Here is a 20,716-nt window from a genome sequence, read left to right on the forward strand (position 1 = left end):
TGCACCCCCCCAATATTGCAGCGGGGGCACATATCGCCATGAAGCCCTGGTGTATTACTGAGAAATGAGGCCATACTCACACGCAGCAGACGGGTAGCAGATATTTCTTCTTAAAATCCGTTCACCTGTCATGTTTTATTCTGGTACAAGGATGTTTTTGCAAGTCTCACTCAGAAGTCACAAAAATGTCTGCAAAATATAGGAAGTATTTGTTAAATTGCCCCTTTTCCCCCACAGATCTCTCACCTCCTGCACAGCTTCACCTGCAGTCAGGGCAGCTGCCCTCACTCATCATGGCGGCGGCGGCTGCAGCTGCAGCTGAGGCAGCCACTGATGACGTCATCAATCCCCGGTGGAGGCAGAGTGCAGGAGAGGTGGCTCAGGGCGCAGTGCTGCTGCGGGAGCGGAGAGGTGAGTGCGCGGCGGCGGCGGCGCTGGGGTCACGTGTCCGAGAACTGATACATTGTATCTTCTGCTCTGCACAATGTGTCACATAGAATCAAGGTGACCCCCCCCCCCCCCATCACTGCCACATGGACTGCGCCGCTCCAGGCACACAGTGTGTCCCCTGCTGGAGCTGTACATGTGGGGTCTGCCTGTCTGACGACTCTGTGCTTATGTGTAGTGTGTATCCGTCTGACGACTCTGTGCTTATGTGTAGTGTGTGTCCGTCTGACGACTGTGCTTATGTGTAGTGTGTGTCCGTCTGACGACTCTGTGCTTATGTGTAGTGTGTGTCTGTCTGACGACTCTGTGCTTATGTGTAGTGTGTGTCTGTCTGACGACTCTGTGCTTATGTGTAGTGTGTGTCTGTCTGACGACTCTGTGCTTATGTGTAGTGTGTGTCTGTCTGACGACTCTGTGCTTATGTGTAGTGTGTGTCTGTCTGACGACTCTGTGCTTATGTGTAGTGTGTGTCTGTCTGACGACTCTGTGCTTATGTGTAGTGTGTGTCTGTCTGACGACTCTGTGCTTATGTGTAGTGTGTGTCTGTCTGACGACTCTGTGCTTGTGTGTAGTGTGTGTCTGTCTGACGACTGTGCTTATGTGTAGTGTGTGTCTGTCTGACGACTCTGTGCTTATGTGTAGTGTGTGTCTGTCTGACGACTCTGTGCTTATGTGTAGTGTCTGTCTGTCTGACGACTCTGTTCTTATGTGTAGTGTCTGTCTGTCTGACGACTCTGTGCTTATGTGTAGTGTATCCGTCTGACGACTCTGTGCTTATGTATAGTGTGTGTATCCGTCTGATGACTCTGTGCTTGTGTGTAGTGTGTCTGTCTGACGACTCTGCTTGTGTGTAGTGTGTCTGTCTGACGACTCTGTGCTTATGTGTAGTGAGCGTCTGTCTGACGACTCTGTGCTTATGTGTAGTGTGTGTATCCGTCTGACGACTCTGTGCTTGTGTGTAGTGTGTGTCTGTCTGACGACTCTGTGCTTATGTGTAGTGAGCGTCTGTCTGACGACTCTGTGCTTATGTGTAGTGAGCGTCTGTCTGACGACTCTGTGCTTATGTGTAGTGTGTGTATCCGTCTGACGACTCTGTGCTTGTGTGTAGTGTGTCTGTCTGACGACTCTGTGCTTATGTGTAGTGAGCGTCTGTCTGACGACTCTGTGCTTATGTGTAGTGTGTGTATCCATCTGACGACTCTGTGCTTATGTGTAGTGAGCGTCTGTCTGACGACTCTGTGCTTATGTGTAGTGTCTGTCTGACGACTCTGTGCTTGTGTGTAGTGTCTGTCTGACGACTCTGTGCTTGTGTGTAGTGTCTGTCTGACGACTCTGTGCTTATGTATAGTGTGTGTATCCGTCTGATGACTCTGTGCTTGTGTGTAGTGTGTCTGTCTGACGACTCTGCTTGTGTGTAGTGTGTCTGTCTGACGACTCTGTGCTTATGTGTAGTGAGCGTCTGTCTGACGACTCTGTGCTTATGTGTAGTGTGTGTATCCGTCTGACGACTCTGTGCTTGTGTGTAGTGTGTCTGACGACTCTGTGCTTGTGTGTAGTGTGTCTGTCTGACGACTCTGTGCTTATGTGTAGTGAGCGTCTGTCTGACGACTCTGTGCTTATGTGTAGTGTGTGTATCCATCTGACGACTCTGTGCTTATGTGTAGTGAGCGTCTGTCTGACGACTCTGTGCTTGTGTGTAGTGTCTGTCTGACGACTCTGTGCTTGTGTGTAGTGTCTGTCTGACGACTCTGTGCTTGTGTGTAGTGTCTGTCTGACGACTCTGTGCTTATGTGTAGTGAGCGTCTGTCTGACGACTCTGTGCTTATGTGTAGTGTGTGTATCCATCTGACGACTCTGTGCTTATGTGTAGTGAGCGTCTGTCTGACGACTCTGTGCTTATGTGTAGTGTGTGTATCCGTCTGACGACTCTGTGCTTGTGTGTAGTGTGTCTGACGACTCTGTGCTTGTGTGTAGTGTGTCTGACGACTCTGTGCTTGTGTGTAGTGTGTCTGTCTGACGACTCTGTGCTTATGTGTAGTGTGTATCCGTCTGACGACTCTGTGCTTATGTGTAGTGTGTATCCGTCTGACGACTCTGTGCTTGTGTGTAGTGTCTGTCTGACGACTCTGTGCTTGTGTGTAGTGTCTGTCTGACGACTCTGTGCTTGTGTGTAGTGTCTGTCTGACGACTCTGTGCTTGTGTGTAGTGTCTGTCTGACGACTCTGTGCTTATGTGTAGTGTGTGTCCGTCTGACGACTGTGCTTGTGTGTAGTGTGTATCCGTCTGACGACTCTGTGCTTATGTGTAGTGTGTATCCGTCTGACGACTCTGTGCTTATGTGTAGTGTGTATCCGTCTGACGACTCTGTGCTTATGTGTAGTGAGTGTCTGTCTGACGACTCTGTGCTTATGTGTAGTGTGTATCCGTCTGACGACTCTGTGCTTATGTGTAGTGTGTATCCGTCTGACGACTCTGTGCTTGTGTGTAGTGTGTATCCGTCTGACGACTCTGTGCTTATGTGTAGTGTGTATCCGTCTGACGACTCTGTGCTTATGTGTAGTGTGTATCCGTCTGACGACTCTGTGCTTATGTGTAGTGTGTGTCTGTCTGACGACTCTGTGCTTATGTGTAGTGAGTGTCTGTCTGACGACTCTGTGCTTATGTGTAGTGAGTGTCTGTCTGACGACTCTGTGCTTATGTGTAGTGAGTGTCTGTCTGACGACTGTCTATCCATGTATAAAGTATCTTTGGCCCTTGTTCACACTTTGACCTGCATTGCTTTCACATTGCATCACCTTATTGCATGTGGCTAATCTCCCTCTATGTGCAATGTATCTGCCTGACAACACTGTGCGGTGAATACATTGTTCAGCCTGAGAACTCCATCCCTCCCTGCACATTATCCACAGCAGCACCTCCACCCCTGGATGTATTTATAGCCTGCGATAAGCCCGGACCCTGCGTCCCCTCCGCGTCCTCTCCTGGTATCTGCGTGTGACCGTGGAGCACCAGTCCCCTTATTCCCCCCTGGAGCTCCTTATCCGGCTCCTTTTAACTTTTTTTATATTATATTTTATATCTTTCTTTTAATGCATGCAATAATATATTTTTCTTTTTTTGTTTTTTCCTTTTTAAACTTTTTATTACTTTTATCCATTGCAGCCACACATGCCATTTTCCCTCTAGGGTTGAATGGTTTTTACTTATTTGTCTCTTCACACAGTGGACCTTCCTTTTTCTTTCTTTTCTCATCTGGTCTGTATTGTTTTCTGGCCCCAGGAGGAGGCGGTGGTGGCGGTGGAACAGCTGCTGCGGTGACAACGGGGGGGAGGCTTCATCCTTGGAGGAGGATGGAGGAGGCTGGGTATTCCCTGGGAATGGCTGACATATCTTATCTGCCCAGCTCTGTGGATTATACATGTGGAAGGCTGAAAAACTGCAGCGAAGAATGGGTGAGTGTCGTCCTGCGCAGGAATATACGTCGCCCCCCTAATACTTTGTTGCTGTTAATATCCTCTGTGAGATTGGTGACTGTAATGCGGGGTCGTCGGTCTAAGCTGTCACGTGTCCCATCTGATCGCATTAGGCTGATGACCGCTGTCTTCTAATTGGCTGTGACGTGTTGCGCTGGATCTGTGACCTTATCTCCATGTAATGGGATCACACGGGGATCTTGTAGGTGGCATTTACGTCCTCCGTACAGTTCATTGTGGCAGAAAGTGGCCTGTTTTCTGTATAAATAGATACATTGCGCTCGCTGATAAAGGCTTCTCTGCAAGTGTCAGAAAGTAACAGTGCCAGGCGCGAGGAATATGGCGTTCAGCCTGAAAACCGACACAGTTTAGATAAAACTTCCGATGCAAAATGATAAAAGGGATATCATTTATAAAAATCATGATTTAATGTATTCTGATATATTTTGAGTAATGCAATACATAACTATTCTGACAGTTCGGGGTGCATACATTTTGGGTCTTGCAAGGTGCTGCTGTATCTATATATGTGTCTGTGTAAATCAGTGATTAATAGGACACTGTGGGATTGGCCTCCAGTCGTCTCCTTTGCATTTTGTTGGTTAGAATAGTCAGTCGGAGCTTTCAAGATCTGTTTCAAAACGGAATAGTAAAATGTGTGATATTAATACAATGTATACAGCATCCGCAGAGTCTCATAGTTTTAAATTACAGTACTTTCCAAAAGTTTGGGTTTTGTTTGTACTTGTCACATGTTGTTATTATTAACGCACCCAGTGGTGTAAAGCCCTATAGTGCTCTCATACGTTATATCCCTTATATAGCACCTAAAACATGTAAGAGACACACTTCATATGAAATAATGGGATGATTTCAGGGTCAGCTGTAGGGGTGCGCCGCGGCACGTGTGACTACACAAGACTCGTACATCCCTTCTGAAGGAGGCGCTATTGCTGTCCCGTCATCCAAGGCTTATAGTGCCGTATTTTTAGGTTACTTTATGCATTGAGTTGATATTTGTGCACTGTATGGCAGTATTTATTGCATTTTGTGGCACGGTGACTTGGTACTGTACAGTACATTGTTTTGCATCGTATGGTGGTGGCAGTACTGTGAGGCCATATAGAAGTGCTGTTTGGCTGTCTTTTGGCACTGTTATACATTATGGCTAAGTATGGTCACTTGTACAAAGTTGGGGAAAACACCAGAAGGTGGAATAGGTGCATCCGGGGCATTTACCCTGGGTGCTGGGTGTCGGGGGAGCCAGCCGTTCATGCTGCTTGTCCTTTAGATAAAGGATCAGGGCAGTATAGTGAACCCTGTGCCCTGGGTAAAGGAAGCCCTAGCTACAGCTCTGCCCATCACACAGGGCACCATCCAGGGCTTCTTTGTGCCCACACTTGTGAGCCAGATTTAGGTCTCCGGCATCTAAAGTTTATAATGTGAACTGAATTATTACTTTGGTTAAGTGCAGAATGGTCGCTGCCTCCCTCCATCAGACTCCAGTCCTTCATAAACCCTGGTGGGATGTAATCTTCTCCACTTATTGCACTAATGTATGCCAGTTATTGACCCTATAATATTGCAGTTCTATAATGAAACTGAAGATTATATTTAATTGAGAACAATCCTTTTATTTTACACTGAGAAATGTTCTTGTACCATTTATACCATTGCGGGCTGAATTACTGCCATATAGTGCCAAATACTGCCGTAGCTACAATAATGCTGCAATAAAGTGCCCAAATAATAACCCTGAACGTAACTACAATGGTACCGCCATACGGGGCTTATACAACAGCTGATAGTGTCCAAGTAATACATCATAATAACACTACCATATAGTTCCAAAATTGCTGATACACGGCTTATATACTGTTGTGTACATCTCACATATAAACTCATTGTGCCCAAAAAGACTACTACACTAAGCACAATAATACTGCCATACCATGCAGATACTGCAAGCAGTGCTGTTATAGACGTGCATTCAGTTCCTAAATGATACATTTTTGCTGGTATAGTAATTCATTAATCACCCACATAATCCCATTATTCTTCACCACATTAATACTGCTATACAGTGCTACTTAATAGCTCAGTGTCCAGATAAGCCCTACATGATAAACCACAATAGTACTGCCATACAGTGCTAGCATAGTAGTTCATTTAGTGACCAAATAATATCTTCATTCTTAGCCAATATAATACTGCAATATACTGTAGAGCAGCTCAATAGCTTGTATATGACCTGCATTCTGATCACTGATAATGTTGCCATATAGTGCTCATATATTGGCTCATACAGGGCCCAATAATAGTCATACCTTGCCTCCGTAATACTGCCATACAGTGCTAGTTAATAGTTCATAGAGGTCCCTCACGTTACTTGCAATTCTTAATGCTATTATACAAGAACCCACCATGTATCTTTCACATCACAAGGTCGTTTTCCTCAGTGTCATGAGACTGGCATGGGCCGCTGTGGGTCCCCTGGGCTGAGGGTCCCCTGGGCTGAGGGTCCCCTGGGCCACTGTGGGTCAATTCTACAATACAAGGACAAAGTCCAGAATACAGCAGGACTGGGTTTTCTGGCATTGGGTATAGTCATCATCACTTCTAAGGGGCCCCGATCCCTCCAGCTCTATGGGAAGTATAGAAACAGCCAAGAGCAGAAATGTCCAAATAACACGATACAATGTAACAACTTTAGTGTTTACTAATACTCTGTCTGTTCCTCCTGTCTCAGGGCGAGCGCTTCTCCAGCCCGGCCGTCTTTACATCTTCTACCCTGAAGTGGAAGGAAACTCTGCTGAGCCGAAAGCGCCCGTTTGTGGGCAGGTGCTGCTACGTCTGCTCGCCCCAGAGCCGGGTAAGAGGGTTAAGACGGATTGTGTGAGGGCAGATTGGGGTTAATCCTGGCCGCGCTGCAGAATCCCAAGGTTTATATCTTATCTGCTTGTCCTGTAATATAACATTGTAACATTCAGATATTACTTAAGTCATATATATATATATATATATATATATATATTCTTAAAGAGAAACACCAGCTGGAATTTGTTTCCTTTTGAGATGAAGAAAGTAAGTGTGATAGACGAGGCGTCTCCTTCCTAAAATCTTGTTCATCTCATTTGGCTGCTTAGATTGTTCCCAAAGAACGGACACAACTCTACAGTTATCATTCACTGATCCATAACTTGTGTTCACTCATTGTGATCTCGAGTTGTGGTACAGGCTCCAGAGCTGACATTCTCCCAGCATTCCCTGCTGTTCAGTGTCTGCAGAGTGTGCTCTGCTTAAGTGTCATCCTTACACCAGACACTATGGAGTCATCCAATGTACAACCTCAGCCAAGCTGTTACGAGACTATCAAGCTTGCTGACTGTTTGTTTCCCATAACAACCAGCAGAATAGTGAGTGCAGCTCTGGAGTGTAATACAGGAGGTAACTCAGGATCAGTAATCTATGTACACAGTGACTCCACCAGCTGAATAGTGAGTGCAGCTCTGGAGTATAATACAGGATGTAACTCAGGGTCAGTAATGTAATGTATGTACACAGTGACTCCACCAGCTGAATAGTGAGTGCAGCTCTGGAGTATAATACAGGATGTAACTCAGGATCAGTAATGTACAGTACAGACCAAAAATTTGGACACACCTTCTCATTTAAAGATTTTTCTGTATTTTCATGAGTATGAAAATTGTACATTCACACTGAAGGCATCAAAACTATGAATTACCACATGTGGAATTATATACTTAACAAAAAAGTGTGAAACAACTGAAAATATGTCTTATATTCTAGGTTCTTCAAAGTAGCCACCTTTTGCTTTGATGACTGCTTTGCACACTCTTGGCATTCTCTTGATGAGCTTCAAGAGGTAGTCACCGGAAATGGTCTTCACTTCACAGGTGTGCCCTGTAAGGTTTAATAAGTGGGATTTCTTGCCTTATAAATGGGGTGGGGACCATCAGTTGTGTTGTGCAGAAGTCAGGTGGATACACAGCTGATAGTCCTACTGAATAGACTGTTAGAATTTGTATTATGACAAGAAAAAAGCAGCTAAGTAAAGAAAAACGAGTGGCCATCATTACTTTAAGAAATGAAGGTCAGTCAGTCTGAAAAATTGGGCAAACTTTGAAAGTGTCCCCAAGTGCAGTTGCAAAAACCATCAAGCGCTACAAAGAAACTGACTCACATGAGGACCGCCCCAGGAAAGGAAGACCAAGAGTCACCTCTGCTTCTGAGGATAAGTTTATCCGAGTCACCAGCCTCAGAAATCGTAGGTTAACAGCAGCTCAGATTAGAGACCAGGTCAATGCCACACAGAGTTCTAGCAGCAGACACATCTCTACAACAACTGTTAAGAGGAGACTTTGTGCAGCAGGCCTTCATGGTAAAATAGCTGCTAGGAAACCACTGCTAAGGACATGCAACAAGCAGAAGAGACTTGTTTGGGCTAAAGAACACAAGGAATGGACATTAGACCAGTGGAAATCTGTGCTTTGGTCTGATGAGTCCAAATTTGAGATCTTTGGTTCCAACCACCGTGTCTTTGTGCGACGCAGAAAAGGTGAACGGATGGGCTCTACATGCCTGGTTCCCACCGTGAAGCATGGAGGAGGAGGTGTGATGGTGTGGGGGGGCTTTGCTGGTGACACTGTTGGGGATTTATTCAAAATTGAAGGCATACTGAACCAGCATGGCTACCACAGCATCTTGCAGCGGCATGCTATTCCATCCGGTTTGCATTTAGTTGGACCATCATTTATTTTTCAACAGGACGATGACCCCAAACACCTCCAGGCTGTGTAAGGGCTATTTGACCAAGAATGAGAGTGATGGGGGGGCTACGCCAGATGACCTGGCCTCCACAGTCACCAGACCTGAACCCAATCGAGATGGTTTGGGGTGAGCTGGACCGCAGAGTGAAGGCAAAAGGGCCAACAAGTGCTAAGCATCTCTGGGAACTCCTTCAAGATTGTTGGAAGACCATTTCCGGTGACTACCTCTTGAAGCTCATCAAGAGAATGCCAAGAGTGTGCAAAGCAGTCATCAAAGCAAAAGGTGGCTACTGTGAAGAACCTAGAATATAAGACATATTTTCAGTTGTTTCACACTTTTTTGTTAAGTATATAATTCCACATGTGGTAATTCATAGTTTTGATGCCTTCAGTGTGAATGTACAATTTTCATAGTCATCAAAACACAGAAAAATCTTTAAATAAGAAGGTGTGTCCAAACTTTTGGTATGTACTGTATGTACACAGTGACTGCACCAGCAGAATAGTGAGTGCAGCTCTGGAGTATAATACAGGATGTAACTCTGGATAAATAATGTAATGCATGTACACAGTGACTGCACCAGCAGAATAGTGAGTGCAGCTCTGGAGTATAATACAGGATGTAACTCAGGATCAGTAATGTAATGTATGTACACAGTGACTGCACCAGCAGAATAGTGAGTGCAGCTCTGGAGTATAATACAGGATGTAATTCAGGATGAGTAATGTAATGTATGTACACAGTGACTGCACCAGCAGAATAGTGCGTGCAGCTCTGGAGTATAATACAGGATGTAACTCAGGATCAGTAATGTAATGTATGTACACAGTGACTGCACCAGCAGAATAGTGAGAGCAGCTCCGGAGTATAATACAGGAGGTAACTCCGGATCAGTAATGTAATGTATGTACACAGTGACTGCACCAGCAGAATAGTGAGTGCAGCTCTGGAGTATAATACAGGATGTAACTCAGGATCAGTGCGGGGTCAGTAATGTATGTGCACCATGGCTTAGTACATATTCTTTAGGTCAGCATTTATTATTTGCTAATTCAGATTTACTCTTTAAGTTTGTGACAATATAAAGTTTGTGTAATATTTGTTCTTTTTATTTCAGGATCAGTTTTATAATCCCAGCATCCCATCATTGGGTCTACGTAATGTTATTTACATTAATGAGACCCACACGCGGTATGTTGAAATGTTAGAGATTTTTTGATTATTTGTAACATATGGCATCTGTGGACAGTGGAGCACCAGGAGCAGATCTTGTGTGCCGTATAGATTCACATTTCTATTTCACTTGTTTCTATAAAGAAGTTAATTTTCGTGTGTTTTTTATTTTGCTTTTTCCTTGGTTTGCTCCAGGATTTCTGTGCTTTCTCATTCTTCTGATTCTTCTGTGAGTTTAGTTGCTGTTGTCCTGTTTCATTGTTGCAGCTCCGCTCTTCACCCCCCTCACAGTAAATGTACAGACGGTGCCGTTCTCTGCAAATATTTGCACTTTATTATGCACACCAGACTTTACAGAGTTAATAATTACAATGAATTATCTCTTCATCTGAACTTGACATTTTTAACATCCCGGATTTCACCCGGAAGATGCGACATTATAGGAAAATGTTCTATAGATTTATGGAATGAAATGACTGATGACAATGGATCTCCTGCCCTGGAAAACCCCTGAAACCTTCCCTTGCTTAGGAAATCTTTATCGATGTGTAATAAATAACTTTCTAACTTTAAAATGTTGAGGAATTGAGAATGCTCTGCTGGCTGTCATCCAATGATTTACTTACACTGTTCCGATGGGTTTGTTACATTGTGTCCGGTGATTATGGATTTGTTTCTTGACCTCTTGGATTTGTAGACTGATACATTGTAACAAACTCATCTGCTGTGTGAAGGGCAGTATATGTGTAACAATCCATCAACAGCGAAATTAAATGCAAGTTGTCAGAGTTTGGATATAAGCAATAAAAAGGTTTCTATTTGCAGCAAGCAGAGATATTGAAATGTCATTTAAACACCGTGATATAAAAAGTTTCTGCTTTGTCTTGAGCTTTCTTGTCACATTATCCAGTGCTGTCAGGTCTTAGCGGTCCCCTGAGCATGGTATGGCGGCATTATCTTGGGACTATATGGCAATGTTAAATGTGCACTTCTTAGTATTTTTTGAATGCTGCAACTTTGGCTCTATATAGTGGTATTACATGGGCTGTGTATGGCAGTATTACGTTGGCATTATATGTCCATCTGTACATAAACCAGCCGTGCCTCTTCTGTCTAATAAGATGTGAGACGTCTGGCGGCTGCCGGGCGCTGCGGGTTTATTGCCCCATTACATGTATAGGAAACTGATAACACAGCCATCACCCCTAGGTTTACAGTCCACAACGATGAGAAGTCCTATTCCTTCTGTGTGAATGTATTAGAATATTTAATTGTAGATTTATGTTCTTTTTTTTATTTTTATATCTCTTATGCCGTCTTCTGTGCAGTCAGATGATGCAGCCAGGTTTTACAAATGTCCCTGGTGGTCTGAGGAAGTGCAGGGGTTAATGCCGCTGATGACGGAGGTCTATGGTAGTGGCTCTTGGTGTTGTAGTGGAGAGGAGCGGGTTCATATGTTAATCCATAATAGTAGAATTTGTAAAAATTCCTACATGTGGTCTATGGTATATAATAGGGGGGGTCTATGTGTTTTCCTGGTGGCCTTGTGTTGAGTAATTTATCCCGTCACCCCCAACATCACTCTCCGTTAAGGCGAGAGCTGCACCCACAGTCATTGTCCTACATCCATTTATTAATTTGCAAATTACAAAGCGCTGGCTGACAGTCGGGGGGGGGGGGGAGCCGGCAGGAGTATCGCCAATGAAATATGAAAATCGGTGCAACAATTCGATACATTTTATATCAATATTATTGTTACTAAAATATAACATGTCCTGACAATAATACAATGTTATATTGATGAAAAACATCCCGTCCGTCTACAAAACCCGGTCCTGGTCATGAATCGCAGCTGATTTCAGGTTCTCGTGCTGACTGTGCGGTTATAGACAGCCGCTCCGTTCTCTATGATCAGGCAGACCTCTTCATGAGCACTCTGCCCAATCATTACTATAGTGATCTGGCTCTCCAGATTATAAGTGCAGTGACTTTTCAGCCATACAAGCTGTGCGTAATATGTCCGGTAGTGACACTGTTCAGACTGGCACTGATACCATCACATGCCCGCTCTCTGTGAAGAGCTACATTGGTAAATTTCGGATTAGCTGGGAGTATTTATCTCGCATGCAGAGTTTCCAGAATTGATGCCAGATTAATAGGATCTCTCTGTTCGTTCTTTCGTGTGTTTTGCCATTTGATTGTTTTCCTTCTGCTTCTTTTGGGGCCGGTGCATTATCCGACCAGTAGGTGAGCGCTCGCTGAGGGGTGTTGTGTGTCCTCATGTTTTTGTGATCAATGTGCACAGATAACAGTCCGGACCCCGGGTTCTGACCTCGCTTTGTCTCGCAGACACCGCGGATGGCTGGCTCGTCGCCTCTGTTACGTGCTCTTTGTCCAAGAGCGAGATGTCAACAAGAGCATGTTCTGCAGCAACATGGCGGAGACGGTGCTGAACCAGAGCAGGTCAGGACACGGGCGACGCGGGTAATGGTTAACGAAGCCGTGGTCACTCATTGTCTGCTGATACATAATGTTCCTGTATGTAGCAAATAAACTCGCCGGGGTCTCCGGTGGTCCGTGCTCTAAGGCAGCGCTCCAGCAGCCAATCGTGGATGAGCTCTGGGGTCTCAGGTTTGTAGATCGATACAATAAGTGGTTACAAAACGTCGGGAAGAAATGTAACATAAGATCTCTCAAGATTCATGAAAACGGCCCAAATCTAATCTGACTTACATGAGAAGTTCTGACAACTTTCTGACTGTGACCCCGATTCATCATTCTCCACTTTTCAGGAGTAATTTGCTCTTTATTTGTGATTTTAGTATTTGCGCCTCACTCTCTGTACATTTTGTGCCACTTTTTACACTTTCTTTAATGTTTTTAAATCTTTTTTTTTTTTTTTTTAATTCTTATTTGTTTTTAAGATCTTTACTTATCCGGATACTTCAGTCAGACTCATGAAATGCAACTTTTACTAAGTATTTCTTCTTTGGGCTCTTCTCCTTCCTCTCCCTTTTTTGGAGTAAGAATTTTTTTTCAAAAGTTTTCAATTTGCCGCATTTTTTTAGAGAAACATGAAGCTTTTCAAATGTTCTGCGACTTTTGTACTGAAAAGTCCCAAAAAACTGGTGAAAGGCAGAAATAATGTGCATTTTAGTTGTTGTGCCATGTTGAAGAATTTGGCACAAAAGAATGGCAGAGAATACCGCAAGACAAGAAAGTGACTTCAGTAAGTCTCAGATGATGAATTGTGGCCTTTGTGTTTTAAGAAGATCCTGGTTTTCCTAATTTCTGCTTTTCAGAGAATAGAAATGTTCCTGTTTTTACCTCCAGGAGCTGAAATCCTGCCGGCTCTGATATTCGTCACTGCTGAGGGTTTCTTCTCATGCATTGTAAGTGGAGACCAGCAGCACCAATGTCTCTCCTGTGCTGAAGGGTTGTTACACTGTATCAGTCTGGATATTTCGCTCACAGACTGGATACAATTGTAGCAAACTAACGGTGAGATGAAGGTCCGGGCAGGTTATCCTTCGATCGTAGGTTCGAATTTCGCCTGCATGACTCTTTACCTGCGCTGATACATTGTAACAAACCGTATGGGATGAATGATTGTATTTAGATGCTTGATACATTGTAACAAACCATTCAGCTGTGAAGATAATCAGGAATGTTCCCATTCCCTGAAAGCAAACAGAGGTAGTGAAATATGAAGTAAAGCAAGAAGTCGATGGGGAAACTTCCACCGGATCCAGCGATTGATCGCAGAGATCTCAGACTGTGACTGGCTGCAGGGCTCGCGGCGGGAGCGGCGCTGGTCATGTCACTGCCGTCTCCCGTGTATTCCCGCTCTGCGCCGACGCCATTATTTTCTGTCATTCGTTTTCTGGTTGTCGTCGTAGGGTTTTACAAGCCATTGAAGAAGTCGCCACGGAGAAAAGTCCCACGGGGACCGCGGACCCCAAGACTGTTAATAAAGTGAAGAGGAGGGCCAAGAAGAGTCTGCAGGAAATGGTCGCGTGTATATCGCCCACCATGATCAGGTCGGTGCAGCTCACGGCTCTGTCCCATCGTGTTCTACTCCAATCACATCCAAAGCTGCAGCTGCCGCTCTCGTGGCTTTCTGCTTGAGATCTCTCCAGAGCTGCAGGTCTGACTGCCGACTTATGGCGGTGCAGGAGATGTAGTGATTATTTTCTGCAGCACGTTACTGTGCAGCACTACATCTCCCATGATGCTCCGCAGCAGAGCCGGCAGCGAAGGATGGACGGATCACGTTCTGCGCTCGTGGATTCCCAGCGCCTCTCGCAGATCTGGGGATTGTTGTGTTGTCGGGATATTGATTGTAGTCTCCGGCTTTTATATCTCTCCTCTTATCTGTAATTCTCCGGACGCTGTGGGAATCCGCTGGGGGTTGTGTTCCCAGCAGACGTCAGCCGCGTGATCATGTAATCCCTGATGGAATTTTTATGGTCAAATGTAGCGAGATTCTTATCAGCCGGGAATTGTCGCAGTTTTGGGGGTTAATGAATCATTACCCGGCTCCATCCCGGCCTCCGTTCCCTGCAGTTATGGGATCACGTCCGTCTGATGATCAGTTTGTAGGATCAGCTCCTTCCTCTGTCTGAGATCCCAAGATATTAATATTATAGCAGAAAATCCAGCGACGTCCATCAGAAGAAAACCTGCCCAGGGCAAAACCTTTCTCCTGCTTCCCCTGTGGGGTTACTATGGATTTCCCTACAATTTGTATGAGATCTGCTGGATCCTCTGGGAGATTTACTAGATTTTTTTTTCCCCTTTTGTGAGATTTGCAGGTTTTTCATCCTTCATCTAGAAAAATCCACAGGTTTTTCATGTTTCCCTGCTGAGATCCACTAGTGGCTCAGCGTTCCTGTAGTGGGTTTGAATAGTTTCTCTGTTTTACTATGGTGGGATCTGCTGGTTTCCGTGGTGCCCCCATCTTGTGGGATCTGCTGGTTTCTGTACTTCCCTCTGGCGGCATCTGCTGGTTTCCGTACTTTCCTCTGGCGGCATCTACTGGTTTCCGCGCCTCCCCCCACCTGGCGGCATCTGCTGGTTTCTGCGCCTCCCCCCACCTTGCGGCATCTGCTGGTTTCCGCGCCTCCCCCCACCTGGCGGCATCTGCTGGTTTCCGCGCCTCCCCCCACCTGGCGGCATCTGCTGGTTTCCGCGCCTCCCCCCACCTGGCGGCATCTGCTGGTTTCCGCGCCTCCCCCCACCTGGCGGCATCTGCTGGTTTCCGCGCCTCCCCCCACCTGGCGGCATCTGCTGGTTTCCGCGCCTCCCCCCACCTGGCGGCATCTGCTGGTTTCCGCGCCTCCCCCCACCTGGCGGCATCTGCTGGTTTCCGCGCCTCCCCCCACCTGGCGGCATCTGCTGGTTTCCGCGCCTCCCCCCACCTGGCGGCATCTGCTGGTTTCCGCGCCTCCCCCCACCTGGCGGCATCTGCTGGTTTCCGCGCCTCCCCCCACCTGGCGGCATCTGCTGGTTTCCGCGCCTCCCCCCACCTGGCGGCATCTGCTGGTTTCCGCGCCTCCCCCCACCTGGCGGCATCTGCTGGTTTCCGCGCCTCCCCCCACCTGGCGGCATCTGCTGGTTTCCGCGCCTCCCCCCACCTGGCGGCATCTGCTGGTTTCCGCGCCTCCCCCCACCTGGCTGCACCTGCTGGTTTCGGCGCCTCCCCCCACCTGGCGGCACCTGCTGGTTTCCGCGCCTCCCCCCACCTGGCGGCACCTGCTGGTTTCGGCGCCTCCCCCACCTGGCGGCACCTGCTAAAATTCCGCGCCTCCCCCACCTGGCGGCACCTGCTAAAATTCCGCGCCTCCCCCACCTGGCGGCACCTGCTGGTCCTTCATACTGGTACATTATCAGCTCCTCTGCTCCGCCTCCCTCTTTCTCTGCAGCCTCATCTCCCCCCTCTCCCCTCTTCTGCTTTTGCACTGACACCTTGTTCTTCTCTTCTGTTTTCTTCCTTTCTGCAGATTGACCGGTTGGGTTTTGCTGAAACTCTTTAATGGCTTCTTCTGGAATATTCAGATCCACAAGGGTCAGATGGAGATGGTGAAGAAGGCGGCGGCCGAGGTACGAGGCGGTGCAGACCTCCCGGCATTGTATAAATGTTGCGCCATTATTTATAAGTACCCGTCTCACGGACACAAGTCCTGATATATCTGATGCGACATGTCGGTGCCACTGATCATGTGACCGACCCGGATCCTTCTCTTTGTAGATGAAGGCTCCTCTCATCTTCCTCCCCGTTCACAAGTCGCACATCGATTACCTGCTGCTCACATTCGTCTTGTTCTGCCACAACATCAAAGCTCCGCACATCGCGGCCGGGAACAACCTGAACATCCCCATCTTCAGGTGAGTAGTGTCCTCTCTGACAGTGTCAGTCTCTACTGTGGGGCTCGTGTTCTATTCATGAATCAGGAGGCTCAGGCTGAACGCTCAGTAGGTCTATGGTAAGGCGATACATTGCAGCAGTGCTGCATCTGTGACTCCTGCGGCGCTGGGAATAGATCTTCGGTACAGGACGAGACTATGAATTTAGGTCAATGTCCTGGTCTAAAAATACAAAGTGACCTCGTTCCCCTGCGTCTGCCCTTGGATGATGACACGTGTGAATGTTATCCCGGGTACTACTACCCCCAGCGGACGCATCTGACTATTCTCGTCTTCTCTGACAGCACATTGATCCACTTACTGGGCGGATTCTTCATCCGACGGAAACTGGACGAGACCCCAGATGGCAAGAAGGACGTTCTGTACCGCTCCCTGCTGCACGGGGTACGTGCGACACTATAACAGTCCGATCGCACAGCGCCGAGCAATGTGCAGCCGTGACTGCCAAGTATCACACTGGGAAGGATTAGATACACGGCTCAGCAGACAGTATCACACAGGATAGGATTAGATACACGGCTCAGCAGACAGTATCACACAGGATAGGATTAGATACACGGCTCAGCAGACGGGATCACACAGGATAGGATTAGATACACGGCTCAGCAGACAGTATCACACAGGATAGGATTAGATACACGGCTCAGCAGACAGTATCACACAGGATAGGATTAGATACACAGCTCAGCAGAGAGTATCACACAGGAGAGGATTAGATACACGGCTCAGCAGACAGGATCACACAGGAGAGAATTAGATACACAGCTCAGAAGACAGTATCACACAGGAGAGGATTAGATACACGGCTCAGCAGACGGGATCACACAGGATAGGATTAGATACACAGCTCAGCAGACAGTATCACACATGATAGGATTAGATACACAGCTCAGCAGACAGTATCACACAGGATAGGATTAGATACACAGCTCAGCAGACAGTATCACACAGGATAGGATTAGATACACAGCTCAGCAGACAGTATCACACAGGATAGGATTAGATACACAGCTCAGCAGACAGTATCACACAGGATAGGATTAGATACACAACTCAGCAGACAGTATCACACAGGATAGGATTAGATACACGGCTCAGCAGACAGGATCACACAGGAGAGGATTAGATACACGGCTCAGCAGACAGGATCACACAGGAGAGGATTAGATACACGGCTCAGCAGACAGGATCACACAGGAGAGGATTAGATACACGGCTCAGCAGACAGTATCACACAGGATAGGATTAGATACACAGCTCAGCAGACAGTATCACACAGGATAGGATTAGATACACGGCTCAGCAGACAGTATCACACAGGATAGGATTAGATACACGGCTCAGCAGACAGGATCACACAGGATAGGATTAGATACACAGCTCAGCAGACAGGATCACACAGGATAGGATTAGATACACAGCTCAGCAGACAGTATCACACAGGATAGGATTAGATACACAGCTCAGCAGACAGTATCACACTGGAAGGATTAGATACACGGCTCAGCAGACAGTATCACACTGGAAGGATTAGATACACAGCTCAGCAGACAGGATCACACATGATGGGATTAGATACAGCTCAGCAGACAGTGTCACAGGTAGAGATCTCTATAGATTGTCATCACTGTCCCCATTGGGGCTCACACTGTCTGTACCGCGCTATGGAATATGTTGGCGCTACATAAGATAAATGATCTTCATTCTGGGGCAGTGGTGCGCAGCGCCCTCTGGTGGTGACTTCAGACGTTTCCCTGGTTCCACACTTAACCCTGTAGTGTCTGTCTTCCAGTACATCGAGCAGCTCCTCGGCCAGCAGCAGTTCCTGGAGATCTTTCTGGAGGGGACGCGCTCCCGCAGTGGGAAGACGTCGTGCGGGAGGGCCGGCCTGCTCTCCGTCATTGTGGACACCCTGAGCAGCGGATCAGTCCCCGACGTCCTCATCATTCCGGTGGGAATTTCCTACGATCGTATCATAGAAGGACATTATAACAGCGAGCAGCTGGTGAGTGGCGCCGCTGATCGCGCTGCAGGTATAAAGTCTCCCGGATGAAGCTGCTTCTTACCTTCTATCATGTCTTAAGGGGAAGCCCAAGCAAGACGAGAGTCTCTGGGGCATCGCCAGGGGGGTCTTCAGGATGCTCCGGAAGAACTACGGCTGCGTCCGCATGGACTTTGCACAGCCCTTTTCTCTTAAAGTAAGTGACCCCTGACATAAAGCGCGACTTTATCTTGAGTCCATTCAGTCATCTCCTATCCGATTCTGGGAAAGCTGATTGACAACCAATGTGGCCGTCAGTACATCCTACATTGGGTCCCAATACCGACCACTAAACAGGAAAGCTGGGTGACAAATCCTGGTAATGGCTGCACCGTCTGCTGTCACTCGGCTTTCCAAGAATCGAATACAAGTAGCAAGAAAAGAAGAAAATTTTTAAAAGTGATAAATAAGTTTTATTAAAGTTGTAAATATCTTTCCAGGAATATCTGGAGAGCCAAGTCCAGAAGCCGAGCCCCGCGCCCCTGTGCCTGGAGCAAGCGCTGCTGCCCGCCATCCTCTCCTCCAGGTGAGGCCCCAATGATAACACCGTATAGACCCACGGCCCCCCTATCAGTATTCGGTCAGTATTTTTTCTCAGGAGTGGGAGCCAAAACCAGGAGTGGGTGATAAATGCAGAATTGGTGACTTGTTTCTATTCTACCTTTTCTCTGATTGTTCCTCACCTGGTTTCGACTCCCACTCCTGAGAAAAAATACTGACCAAATACTGATAGTGGGGCCGTCCCATAAACCCCTCTTGACATTATGCTCCTCACAACTTTGTTACAAATGTATCCGGGCCAGAAAATCCGCTGTGAGCTAAACGGCAAATACTCCAGACTGATACATTGTAACAAACTTTCATCACATCTGTTGATGTGTGATACCTGCAAATACTTGGAATGTGGTCTGAAACAATCATCTTCATAAACTTCCCCAAAAATATTTAACGAGGACCTGACACGAAGTCAAAAAGACAAACCGCACCAGAAAAACAATGGAAAAAAAAATTACCACTAAATAAAAAAGACCCTCATCGCTGAAAACCGTCTGGTGGATTTTAAAAATGCAACAGATAAATTACTGCAGCAGCGGAAATAAAATTACAGAAAAATCTGTACACGTCTGACCTGACGACTCGTCCTCAGAAAGCTGCAAAAGATTTTATCAAATGTTAATGGAACTTTATGGACTGAGGTTGGGACGCCGGCCCTTTAAAAGACGGAGCTTTGTGTTTTTGTTTGTTTGTATCAATATTTGACAGTTTTGTTCACTTAGTTTTTCTGTTTTGTTTTTTTTTTTAGACCGACTGATGCTGCGACTGAAATCACGGTCAGCGCCATCCCCGACCTGCGAGTGGACAGCGCCATCCGGAGGCAAATCATCACCAACCTGGCCAATCACGTGCTGTTCAGTGAGTGGAAAGTAACGTAGAATATAATATACAACCGAACACAGAGGGTGATAAACTGTAACATCCCAGCTGTTACTCCCTGTTATCAGCCATTACTGGGGGGGGGGGTGACTGTAGGACAGGAGACTACAATCTATTACTCCCTGTTATCAGCCATTACTGGGGGAGGTGACTGTAGGACAGGAGACTACAATCTATTACTCCCTGTTATCAGCCATTACTGGGGGAGGTGACTGTAGGACAGGAGACTACAATCTATTACTCCCTGGTATCAGCCATTACTGGGGGAGGTGACTGTAGGACAGGAGACTACAATCTATTACTCCCTGGTATCAGCCATTACTGGGGGAGGTGACTGTAGGACAGGAGACTACAATCTATTACTCTCTGTTATCAGCCATTACTTGTTCTGGGCCTGTGACGCTGACTGTATTCCTGAGCGTTTCCCCGTGTTAACCCTTCTCAGGCTGCATCTCTGGATTCATCTTCATGTTACCTTTTGCTTTCTCCTGGTTTCTCCTGCAGCCGCGGACCAGTGCTGTGCCGTCATGTCCACCCACATCGTGGCCTGCCTGCTGCTGTATCGCTATCGGGAGGTGCGTCACGGTGGTTTTTGCTGGTCTCTGTAGTGCTCCAGTCTGGGCGTCTGACCGTCATGTTTCCACAGGGCGTCAGTCTCTCCTTGCTGGTGGAGGACTTCTTCTCTATGAAGGAGGAGGTCCTCGCACGGGACTTTGACCTGGGATTCTCCGGCAGCTGCGAGGACGTGGTCATGCACGCCATCCACCTCCTGGGGAACTCCGTGGTCATCACCCACTCCGGCCCCAGCAACGAATTCTTCATCGCCCCCAACACCAACATCCCGGCTGTGTTTGAGCTGAACTTCTACAGTAATGGAGTGCTGCACGTCTACATCACCGAGGCCATTGTGGGTGAGTCCGCACGACATTTA

At 46.9% G+C, this 20,716-nt stretch overlaps 1 protein-coding gene across 1 annotated transcript in view; it reads left to right on the plus strand.

The window, feature by feature from the left end:
- Positions 1–333: 333 nt before the first annotated feature.
- Positions 334–20,716, plus strand: part of GPAM (glycerol-3-phosphate acyltransferase, mitochondrial) — a 39,981-nt gene continuing 19,598 nt past the window's right edge. The window contains exons 1-15 of the mRNA XM_073684732.1: positions 334–411; positions 3,727–3,899; positions 6,670–6,792; positions 9,829–9,902; positions 12,234–12,347; positions 13,784–13,924; positions 15,887–15,986; positions 16,135–16,271; positions 16,595–16,694; positions 18,103–18,315; positions 18,395–18,508; positions 18,792–18,877; positions 19,655–19,764; positions 20,290–20,360; positions 20,432–20,696. Of these exons, the coding sequence (XP_073540833.1) occupies positions 3,798–3,899; positions 6,670–6,792; positions 9,829–9,902; positions 12,234–12,347; positions 13,784–13,924; positions 15,887–15,986; positions 16,135–16,271; positions 16,595–16,694; positions 18,103–18,315; positions 18,395–18,508; positions 18,792–18,877; positions 19,655–19,764; positions 20,290–20,360; positions 20,432–20,696 (1,750 nt within the window). The 5' untranslated portion in view covers positions 334–411; positions 3,727–3,797. The remainder of the gene's footprint in view (positions 412–3,726; positions 3,900–6,669; positions 6,793–9,828; positions 9,903–12,233; positions 12,348–13,783; positions 13,925–15,886; positions 15,987–16,134; positions 16,272–16,594; positions 16,695–18,102; positions 18,316–18,394; positions 18,509–18,791; positions 18,878–19,654; positions 19,765–20,289; positions 20,361–20,431; positions 20,697–20,716) is intronic.

This window comes from Phyllobates terribilis, unplaced genomic scaffold, assembly GCF_046119375.1.
Source record: "Phyllobates terribilis strain yellow unplaced genomic scaffold, ASM4611937v1 Scaffold_5__5_contigs__length_657084704, whole genome shotgun sequence".
In the NCBI taxonomy this organism is placed as follows: Eukaryota; Metazoa; Chordata; class Amphibia; order Anura; family Dendrobatidae; genus Phyllobates; species Phyllobates terribilis.